We start from the raw sequence: 11735 nt of genomic DNA, 5'->3' as shown, positions 1-11735 counted from the left end.
AGAAGCAGCCCGGGGGGCCGGGAATGGAGCAGGAGGAGGGGCCGGCGGGCCCGGAGGGGAGCGGGGCGCCCGAGGGGCCGGGGGCCGCGGAGGCGCGGCGTGGGGAGGAGCCGGCGGGCCCCGAGGCGGCGGCGCCCGCGGGCGGGGCGATGGCGGGCCCGGAGGGCGGGCCGCCGGGCGGGGCGGAGGAGGCGCGGCGCGGGGAGAGGCGGGGGCCGCCGGCGCCGCGCCGAGGCCCGCTGCCCCTGGCCCGGCGGGACAGCTCGCAGGAGCAGTACTACGAGCTGGTGGAGCTGTACGTGGACGTGGACAAGGACAGCAAATCCAGCCGGGAGCGGGGAGAGAAGCGCCGGCTGCGGAGCTTGGAGGCGCTGGGGGAGGACGGGGGCGTGGAGTGCAGGCGCTCCCTGGAGCGGAGGCCCAACCGGCTGGGCAGCTCCCGACCCGCGGAGCCCGAGGACGACGACGGCGAGGGCCCGGCGTCCCGGAGCGACTATGCTCACGTGCTAGACTCCGAGGTGACCATCCGGAGACCCACGATCCGCTTCGGGGTCGGCCCCGGGACGCCTCACAGCGTTTCCTTGCGGACCCTGGGTCGCTGTTTCTCGGGCGTCAGTGCCATTAACCAGCTGGCGATGATGGGCGACCCCAATCTTCTGGAAATGGTGGAGGAGGAAGGTAGGAGCGCTTGGCGTGGAACTGGGCACGGGCGGGCTGCACGCGGCGGGGACCTCCCCCCCCCTTCTCCGCAGAGCACCGGGGTTCCTGCGGGGGACGTTGGGCGGGAGGCGGTGGAGCCCGAATCCCGGGGACGTTCGCAGCTGCGTGGTGCGCCCGGGCGCGAGACTGGCTGCAGGACGGTCAGCCCTGGCTTGGGATGGATTTCAGCGATTTCTCCACCCCCCCTCCCCGCCCCCAGCTACTTCAGGGACCTGTACACTATGTCCTCCCCAAACCCTTCCGCATCCCTTGATTCCTTGCAGCCCTGATTCCAAGTAGCTGCGTACTGGGCATGCTCTTTGCCATGCTCCAGCCTCGGATCCCAGACTCTGGAAGGAAGGATTCCCAAAGCCAGGCTTGGTTTAAAGCTCATGACCTCTTGTCTAGCCTTTTTTTTTTCCACCTCTCTTTGCCAATTGGCAACAAATAAAATACATGTTTTTTGTTTTTTTTTTTAAGTTATTTTCAGATGCTTCTCAAAGGGCTGTCCGTTTAAAACACTCTTGGGAACGCTGATCCTTTTGTTGCTGTTTTTGTTGATGTGGTAAATGAAGCTTTGGCTCTTTTAAGAAATATTTGTCCGGGGCTGGGAAGGTGGCTCAGTGGTAGAGCGCTTGTCTTGCATGCCTGAGGCCCTGGGTTCGATTCCTCAGCACCACATAAGCAAAAAGAAAAAAGCCGGAAGTGGTGCTGTGGCTCAAGTGGTAGAGCGCTAGCCTTGAGCTGAAGAGCTGAGGGACAGCGCCCAGGCCCAGAGTTCAGGCCCCATGACCGGACCCCCCCCCCAAAAAAAAAAAAAAGAAAAAAAAGAAATATTTGTCCACTCTTTGCTACGATGTTTTCTTTGCACGGACCTGTAGACCTATATTTTGTAGCTCTATTTTAGTGGGCACGTCTTTTTTTTTTTTTTCTTTCTGGGAATGCATGTATATTTCTGCTGCTATCTTAAGGATCTCAGTCCCCTCCATATTTATTCCATGTGCTGTTTAGTCTATACAAAACCGCATAGCTTTGCACATTTAGGCCTAATACTCACTATCCTTAGCAGAACAAATCTATTTACGACCTATGTGGGTTGGCCTGCCCACCCCAGGCACTTCATGTCTGAGACACTTCATGTGTTTTGGAAGTTCATTGGTGTAGTAGTGCTAGGTGCCTTTTCATTGCTAAATAATAGTCCATGGCATATGTACATCTATCTGTTGTAGACCTATTGGTTATTGACACGTTTTGCTACTAGGAATGGTGCTACTATGAATATTCTTGTTTATTATTATTAATAAGTTTTTTATTGTGAAAATACGTACAGAGGGGTTACAATTACATGAGCAAGGTAATGAGTACATTTCTTACCAAGCATTGCTCCCGCCTCCTTTGTTTCCCCTTACCATCCCTGCCCTCCCATCTCCCCCTACCCCCAAGTTGTAAAGTTCGTTTTTCAACATAGCATCTTGTACATTTCATTGTTGCAATGGGTCTAACCTGTTTTATATGGACCGATGTTTTAATTTTCCGTGTGTATAACACTAGAACAATTGCTAGATCATCTTGTAGAAGCTTTAAATTGGATATTCTAAGAAACTGCGATACTGCTTTATAAGTTTCTGAACTATTTTACATTGCCACAGGGAGTATATAAGGATCCAGTTTCTTCACATCCTCATCAACACTTGATAGTTTGCTTTTGTGAATTTGTAACTGGCTGTGATTTTGATTTGTATTTCCTCCAGTCACTAGCATGCAGATGTTGTATAATTTTTTGACATTTACATATATATTTCAGAGAATGTGTATTCAGATTTTTTGACTGTTTATAAATTTGAGTTGTCTTTTGTTATTGGTTTGTAGGAGCTAACTCTTTATATATTCTATATACAAGTCCCTATAGAAATAAGGAATTTGAAAATATTTTCTTCCATTTTTTGGAGTTGCCTTTCATTATATTGTCTTAGTTGGAGTCACTTGAAATCCTCCTCCCTTATTTTTTGATGCGGGTCCTGGGGATTGAACTCAGGGCCTGAATGTTGTCCCTGAGTATTTTGTTGTTTGTTTTGTTGTTGTTTGCTCAAGGCTATCACACACAAAGATGTATTAAATGTATCTGCTAGAGAAAATGATTTATTTGGTGATGATAAAGTCAACTTTCAGAAGTATAAACCTGGAAGGGTTTTTCTCCCATATTTATTTTATTTTTTAAACTTTTCAAAGAATTATTTACCATTATAACTTTCATGATAAAATACCTAAATATTTGTTTTATAAAATCTGAATCAGTAATTACATACAATTGGACATTCTGATATAAATTGAGATAAAACTGCATACTTTTTTCTTTTAGGGCCTGGGCTCTATTCCTGAGCTCTTTTGCTCAAGGCTAGCACTCTATCACTTTGAGCCATAGCGCCATTTTTGGGGGGTTACTTGGAGATAAGAGTCTCATAACCTTTCCTGCTCAGGCTAGCACTGACCAGAGATACTGAGTTCTCAGCTTCCTGTAAAGCTAGGATTCCAGGCATGAGCCACCTGGCTAAACTTTATTTTTTAAAGGAACAAAATAACATTCTCTGTATAATTAAGAGCAATTTCAATATTGGATTACAGAGGTTTACACTCACTTGGTTGAAAGTCAATGTAATTTTGGTTCAAAGTAATGTTTTGCTTACTGGAGTCTATAAAGTCAGTAACATTTTAGCATAGTTTCTTTATAGCATAAATCCATCCCAAAAGGTTTAAGATCTTTTCCCAAATTGATTTCAGCTTCCCTGCCTTTGCCAAAGGGCTTTGTAATTTCTTCATGTTTCCTCAGAACCAAAGCTGATTTTGGTAGAGGTGAGAGGAAAGGACATTAGTGAGAAATACCATGTATTTGATAGTTCAATAACTGCACCCACATTTTGTGTTCAGTCTTGATCATAGATCAAGAACTCAAGCAGCGGACATTATTGAGAGCAAGGGCTAAGCAGGAAGGTGACCAGAGACACCACATAGAAGCTAATTATTCTGGTTTTGCTGTCCATTATCTGGACCTTGGTTACTGCTGAAGTTTTATGAAAATATCTTGTAATAAAGATATGTTGCATTTTTTAATACTAGTAATTAAGGACTTTTGAAAGCCTGCTTTTAGGTTATCTTTTAATTTTATATTTTTAGAGTTTACTGACATAAAAACAAAAGTGCTGAGAGAGGCTACAGATTATCTAGGGTTTGTAGTATCACCTTTTTTTTTTTTTGGTCTCTCGTGGGGTCTGGGTGCTGTCCTTCAGCTCTTCAGCTCAAGGCTAGCACCCTACCATTTGAGCCACAATGCTGCTTTTTTTTTCTGTTTATGTGGTGCTGAGGAATTGAACCCAGGGCCTTATGAATGCTAGCCCCGGTAGTATCAACTTTTTAGGAAAAGTTTCTTTTATTTCTTTGTTACAAAATACAAATGCATTTTTCAGAGTAAAATCACCCACATGTGCAAATCTTACCTAGGTTAGTTCAGTGTCTCCTAAATTAATTTAGGCAATTAAAAATGAGTGAGTTAAATAATAGATCTACATGTGAATGATGTTATTTTTTTTAGAAACATAGTTAACATCTCAGCCTTTTAGGTATGCCAGTTAATGAAGTATTTTCTAAGATTTGTTATATTTTCTGAACCATTTTCTCCACAGTTGAACACAAGTGATCAGAACTTTCCAATTAGTTTCTCTCTGACTGTCTCCTAATTTTTAAAGTGAAATTGTAGCAGCCAGATGTAATAGATATTCAAATAGCTATATAAACAAACTCTTCTAGTGAAATGTTAATGTTGCTAGAACTAAACCATTGCCTGGCTGGTGTGGTTAGGAAGTTCTGATTGTCAATAATAATATCTTCATTGTCTTGTGAACCATCAGCCATGGAAATGGCAGTTCTGAATTTCACAGTGGAAATGGCTTTAAAGTTAAATGTAAAGTTGCTTGAGTCCATTATGTACTGCGTCTAATCAAACTGCATATGTATATTTGATTTAATATGCAGTTGTAAGTCATTTGATGACAGGACTTTCTCTACCTGTATATCATTATGTGATTTCGTAGATATAGGAAAAACACAGGCTGTATTATAACCTTCCAAAAAACACTCATATATGCGGTCTGTTGTTGACATAAATGTTGCTATGCCAGCATATGACTGTATCTTACTTTATCCTACTTGTAAGAGTGTAAACTGAGAGGGACATTTGGTAAATGCCAAGGCTATTTTTGGATGCTGGGTTTGCTGGATATTATGTTCTTAGTAATGTGCTTTCAGTGAAAACTCAAAGCTCAGCCTTTGTGTTGAGTTTCTGACATACATTAGTGACTGTTGCCACTTTAGTGTTGCCACTTTGATTGCTTTTAGAGGAAGAGGAGTGGAGAATAGCAAAATACCGACTTGGTTCCTTGTTGTACCTCTTCCAATAGGCCTGTTTTGACAGAGGGTTGCCGATTGTGCACTGTTACTGCATTATCAGACTCTGTGAGTGTGAATGTGTGTCTGCTGTATGAACATGTATGTGAGAAAGAGCGTTGAGACTAGTGAACAGGATGCGTGAGTGAGATAGCTGTGTGGAAGGACACAAATCGATGTTCTTGAATCTTTCTACCGTTCAGGAAAGGCCACGTCTTATAAAATGTGCTCCTGGGGTGATTGGGAGAGAAGGTTTAATAGACAAATGCCTGACTTGACGTAATGGAAATGTTAGGAACAGTGAGCCAGGGAAGGCAACAGTTGTTCATTCTAAGCAGGTGCAGGAAGGTTAAGGTGTGAGAGTACTGACCGGGATGGAGAGGGTGGATCCGGAAGAGTCAGTGGTCCTTTTCTAATTTTCAGGTATATTACATTAATTTCAATAGGAGATTGGAAATGATTGTTCCCCTGGTGAAAAAACAACAACAACAACAAAAAACAAAAAACATTAGCTGCAAATTCTTTAGGTGGCGGGGGAGGGGGGAGGGGAGTGGAGGGTGGTAGAGGTGGTGGAGGCAGACTTAGCACTAGCCGTTTTCAACTAGTTTGTGAGAATGGAATTATAAAATGTTCTGCAAACCACTTGATTGCTCAGTGCTGAGAACTTTGTCTTGTTTAATGAATTGTTCTTTGGTGTAATAATGACCAATTTTGTGCCCAAGAAAAGAAAAGCTTCCCTAAGTCAATAGTTCAAGTTCCACAATTTGAAACACCAAACATATGTTTCTTCTAATTGTGTTTGTCTTTACTTCTGCTAAGAAATATCAATTCTGTGTGTGTGTGTCTTAGTATAACATCATAGCTGAGGCTGGGTTCCTTAGAAAGAAAAGGGTTTTTATTCAGCTCACAGGTTTTGGAGCTGACTAAGATCAGTTGGCCTCATCTGTTCAGCCTGGTGACTCCTGGTTGTGTCAGCATATGGGAGATGACACTGTGGCCATGTTGTGTGAGAGGGAGAGATCACTTAGCAAGAGATACTCAGGAGCCTGGCCTTCTCTTTTGCAACATCTTATTATCCCAGGACTAACTGGAGTCCCTTGGGAACTACCTAGTATCTTTCCTGACTGATGCCCTCTAAGGTCTAATGACTTCCCAACACAGGTCTCTTAACTTAAGGTCACTGTAACTTCAGGTCACAATACAAAAAGAGTTGTTTCAACTTAATTCTCAGACTCTGAAACTGAACCCAGAAAAATGACTAAATTCAAAAATTTATAAGGATCCAGCTCAGCAGTGATACTGGTCACTATGCTGGAAATGACCTAAACATCTTGAGGGATCGAGGGTACAGAAGGGAAAAACTGGTAGAAAATGAGGGAGGGGGTGACACTGTTCAAAAAGAAATGCACTCATTACCTTAATGAATGTTACTGTAACCCCTTTGTACACCACCTGCACAATAAAACCGATGCAACAGCAATATACATAAGACAGTATGTTGGAAAGGATCTGTACAACTTGGGGGGGCGGGAAGTGAGGATGGGAGGGAAAGTAGGAGAAAAATGAGGGAAGGGGTAACAAGTTTGACAAGAAATGTACTTATTACATTACTTATGTAACTATAATCTCTCTGTACATCACCTTGACAAGAAAAAAATGAAAAAAAGACTAGACTATATCCTAATAATAATGGACATTCATTGATCTCCTGTACCCTAAGTATGCACATTATCTCATTTAATGCATGCAAACACCTCATGGTATAAACCTTCTACCACTTAAAGATGAGAGTTCTGAATTGATTTCACGTGCTGGCAAGGGAGCTGAGCATGCTTTGTTTTGTTTGCTCTACCCAATCCTCAGAGTCTTCTTATTTGTGAAGAACATCATTCCAGTACCAGAAGTATCTGAACTTCAGATAGAACTAAACCCTAAGTATCCTATATTCCCTATGAGATCATGCCCATGTTGTGCTGGGCTGTGTGCATATGTGTGAGAGTGCACACACTGATAGTGGAGCTATTGGAGATTAAACTCAGGGCCTCATGCTCTCACTCGGCTTCCTTGTTCACAGTTGGCACTCTACCGCTTGAGCCAAGCCTCTAGCCTCGCTGTTTCTCTTTGAGTAAAGATGAATCTCAGACTTCTCTCCCTAGACTAGCCTCAAGTCTTGATCCTCCAGGTCTCAACCTTCCCAGTAGCTGGGATTATAGGTGTGAACCACTGACATTCAGCTACTTAGGTTAAATTTAGAAATTAAGCAACTAAGAGCTTTACAATTATAGTAGAACAATAATAACAGAGTACTCTTACCTACATTCTGTAATAAAATTGAGTGGTTGTGCTTTCTCTTTTTAAAAGTACATTATGATGCTCTTCTAACCTTACTGGTGATTCCACTTAATATTCATGATTTGTATCATCATTGGGTTCTTACAGTTTGAGTCAGTTCATTCTTCATATATCTGTTCTGTGACTTGAATTGTGTTTCTTGGATAGCACTAAAAGCTATACAAATGGTAGATCTTTTATAATTTTGGAATATATACTATTCCTAAAATCATACTTATTTCAGATGATTGTTAAGTGGTAGCAACATTTTATTTCATTCTTGTGATATTTTCTCCAAAAATAGTTCATTTGTAGGAAGGTTCTCACTTCAAAAATACTTTTCAGTGTTTTTCCAAGTTAGAACCACTAGCAAATGGCAATCAAAATTCTCTGAATAACATTTTTTAGTGTCAGAAAGTCATTTAAACACTGTATTTTGTCCAAATGACTAAAGGGCGTATTCATTTTGAAGATATCTGTAAATGAGAAAAATAATGTAGCCTATTATAAATTAGGTGTATTGGAGCTTTTTCTCAACAATTGGTCTGGTATCATTCTGGAGAATAAGTGTAGAAAACATTAAATCTCATATGAGAACACGTAGATACCAATGGATACACATTTTGGCTGTATATTGCTCAGTTAAACTTATGTCAGAGTGCTAGCCTTGAGCCGAAAAGCTGAGGGACAGCACCCAGGCCCAGAGTTCAAGCCCCACGACTGACAAAAAAAATGACAAAGAGAGATTATGTTGTTCAATCTTAATTTCAGTGTTTGAGATACTCTTTCTAGATTATAAACAGATTTTAGTGAGATTTCTTTTGGGGAATGTTTTGAACAATTTCCAGAAAGTTTTTTCCCACATTTTCTTAATTATTCTTTGAGTTATATTTGTTTATTGAATTCCAATTTTCTCTCTGTGTATATATTTGAACATAGCAAGATTAGTTGACCAATGTAATATGTTTTATTTTCCTTATTTCATCTAGGGATCTCAACTGATAAAGAAATGGAATTGTCTGTCCAAATGAATGAGGTAAGTTAATGATACATGTATTAACTTTATTGTAAGAAAGGACCAGTGCAAGATTAGCATGCTATGCCACATAAATAGTTATGTCTTTGTGTTTCAATGAAACAGAGTTAGTTCTTTGAAAAGATAAATAAGAATTATTTGTCTTTATTTTGCTCTATTTAAGAAAAGAAATAAAGAGGAAGAAGATACAAATTATCTAAAGTGAGACATTGTAAAGTTATCAATCTGTTGGCTTTTGGAGTATTTACTATGTGGTTTTCTTTTTTGTTGTTTATTTGTTGTTATTGTTTTTCTGGTTCTGGGGCTTGAACTCAGAGCCTGAGTGTTGTCTCTGGGCTTTTGTGCTCAAGGCTAGCACTGTACCACATGAGCCACCGCTCCACTCCAGGCATTTTGGGGTGAATAATCTGAGGTAAGAGTTTTATGGACTTTCTTGCCCAGGCTGGTTTTGAACCACAATACTCAGATCCCAGCTTCCTGAGTAGCTAGAGTTATAGGCATAAACAAATAGTACCCAGCTCCATTTTTACTTTTTATTGGCTGTTTTCATACATCATCCAGTAACATCTGCTAGGTTTTGTGTTCTAAGATCATAAGTGAGCTCTTAGTATAGACATGAATTTTGGGTCATCTCTGTATCTGTTGCCCCTCTTAATACACTATACCTGATCCTAGTAACTACTGAGAAGTGAATATGTGGTCCCAGAACTGTTCCATGATATGTGGTTGATTGAGTTACATGAAGATGTTAAAACCTACCACACAGAAGGAAATGCTTTAATTACAAATGGCCTGTGTGTATTTACATGCATGTGTGAATTTGTCCCTTGAGTTATAATTTCATGTTCTTAAGAATCTTGCTGATACATTTCCAAGTTCACTTTTATAATTTCAAAACAATGATGAATTGTATAACATAGCCAATTAATTTTCTCCTATTCAGAATTCAATATGAGTAAAAGAACAGACCTCTTTTTTTTTTTTTTTTACTTTTATTTTTTACAATGTAGTAGTTTGGGGCCATTTCCACAAGGTCTTTTCTTATTTAGTCAAACTGTCTTCCACATTGTCTTTTTCTCTCAGTCACTCTTTATGTCTCTCTCCACACACACCCAGAGACATAATCAAATATACACTTACTGATACACATCCTCACATGGGCATCAACATATAGGAGTATGTATAAACACAATTTTGCGTACATGTTCAAGTTTCAGACTTTCTTTGAGCCTTTCCTTTAGTATTCCTGCATAGAGAATTCCTTTTCCTTTCTTTGCTATAGCTAGTTAATGGCCCACTTACTTCTCTTGCACTATTACTAACAGCATTGCATTTCCTCTGATGCTGTTAACAGGATGTGAGCAGTAGAGAAACCAGCTTTCTCATCAGTGAAGAAACAGCGGTAAGCAGCCACCAGTACTTTCCTTGCCTGCCTGACATACAGGGGGCATCTCTGCAGTAGATGTAGCATCTTTCCCAATCAGTTGTTCGTCAGACCCTCATGTGTGGTATTTGAGAAATTATTGCTTGAGAAAATTAGTGTACTTTTGATTTTAACACATTTTATTTATTTACACATATGAGCAATACAAGTTTTTTAAATTTTATTTTATTGTAAAGATGCTATACAGAGGGGTTAAGGTGATAAGTACGTTTCTTGTTGAGCATTGTTACCCCCTCTTTTGTTGTTCTCCTACTATCCCTTCCATCCCACAACAAAAAGGTTTATTGTTTCAATTTCATAGGCGCGTTCACTATAACCAACTGTATATATTTCTTTAAGCTTTCTCCCTCTTCCTCCCAATTTTAAACACACAAGATGTCACTGTGTAGATGAGGTTGAGCTTAAACTCTTCATCTTCCTGCATCTGCTCCTGAGTGTTAGAATTATGGGCCTATGCTACTATACCTGGTTTAGTACATATTTATCTAAAGAAAAAAATAACATTAGATGTACTGATTAAAATGACACATCAATCATAGCATTTGGTTGATATCTTAATATTTCCTATTCTTACAAATAGAAAAATGAACAGTCTAAATCTCCTGGCCAAAATTATCCATATGTTTATGAGGGTGGATCTTTGACTGGGACTAAGATTTCTGAAGCTTTCTTCAGTATACTTTCTCCATCACTTTTCTTGTCTATAAACATATGCTAAGAATAATCTTGAATCCCAACTTATATAAGAATTAAATTGCAATGTCAATTGAAAGGTCAGTAAAGACCCCAAACATATAATTATTGATGAGTAAATATACTATTTGGGAAGTTGAGAAGATAGTACTTTAATATTGACTATGATTTATTTTTCCCTAGGTTCTAATATTTAGGATTCTGGATTAGGTTTGAAAGGCTGGAAAGAAAAATGAAAAAGTTCACTACTTGGTTTTCTTTTTCTTGGTTTTCTTTTTTAAATTTTGATCATGGAAAACATTTATGTGATCCTGGAGTTGAAAACTGTAGATCAAAGTTGAGAGAAGCCTAAAGCTTACACAATTTTGGTGTCACTCACTAAGAAACACAATCAATCATGAGGAAACAATGCTAGAGTCCATCCCAAATCCTAAGAAAGGAGAGATGCAAGTCACACCACAGTTTAAACTAAATTATTTTGAAGTTAAGTCTATCACAGATTAAAAGGAGGTAGTAAAGCACTTTCAGAGAATACTTTCTTACTGTCTTATCAAAACCAATATAATGGCCATTTTCTTTGCCTTGTTCTTTTCATATTCATTTTCTTTTCTTTTCTTTCCTTTTCTTTGCTTTTCTTTGCCTTCCTTCCTTCCTTCTTTCCTTCCTTCCTTCCTTCCTTCCTTCCTTCCTTCCTTCCTTCCTTCCTTCCTTCCTTCCTTCCTTCCTTCCTTACCTCTTTACTTCCTTCCCTCCTTCCTTCCTTCCTTCCTTCCTTCCCTCTTCCTTCCCACCTTCCTTCCTTCCCTCCTTCCTTCTTTCCTTCCTTCCCTCTTCCCTCCCTCCCTCCTTCCTTCCTTCCCTCCTTCCTTCCTTCCTTCCTTCCTTCCTTCCTTCCTTCCTTCCTTCTTTCCTTCCTTCCTTCCCTCCTTCCTTCCTTCCTTCTTTCCTTCCTTCCTTCCCTCTTCCCTCCCTCCCTCCCTCCCTCCCTTCCCTCTTCCCTCCCTTCCTCCCTTCCTCCCTTCCTTCCTTCCTTCCTTCCTTCCTTCCTTCCTTCCTTCCTTCCTTCCTTCCTTCCTTCCTTCCTTCCTTCCTTCC

General features: G+C 40.4%; 1 protein-coding gene across 2 annotated transcripts in view; it reads left to right on the top strand.

Moving 5' to 3' along the window:
• Positions 1-250: 250 nt before the first annotated feature.
• The window catches only part of Ano5 (anoctamin 5), a 49021-nt gene continuing 37536 nt past the window's right edge, over positions 251-11735 (top strand). The window contains exons 1-3 of one of the 2 annotated variants that reach the window (XM_042691715.1): positions 251-678; positions 8457-8503; positions 9858-9905. In XM_042691715.1, the coding sequence (XP_042547649.1) occupies positions 636-678; positions 8457-8503; positions 9858-9905 (138 nt within the window). In that variant the 5' untranslated portion in view covers positions 251-635. The remainder of the gene's footprint in view (positions 679-8456; positions 8504-9857; positions 9906-11735) is intronic. The other variant, XM_042691716.1, reaches the window with a different exon arrangement.

The sequence above is a fragment of the Dipodomys spectabilis genome, unplaced genomic scaffold (genome assembly GCF_019054845.1).
Source record: "Dipodomys spectabilis isolate Male_0828 unplaced genomic scaffold, ASM1905484v1 ptg000145l, whole genome shotgun sequence".
Classification (NCBI taxonomy): Eukaryota; Metazoa; Chordata; class Mammalia; order Rodentia; family Heteromyidae; genus Dipodomys; species Dipodomys spectabilis.
This window is presented reverse-complemented; position numbering and strand designations above follow the sequence as displayed.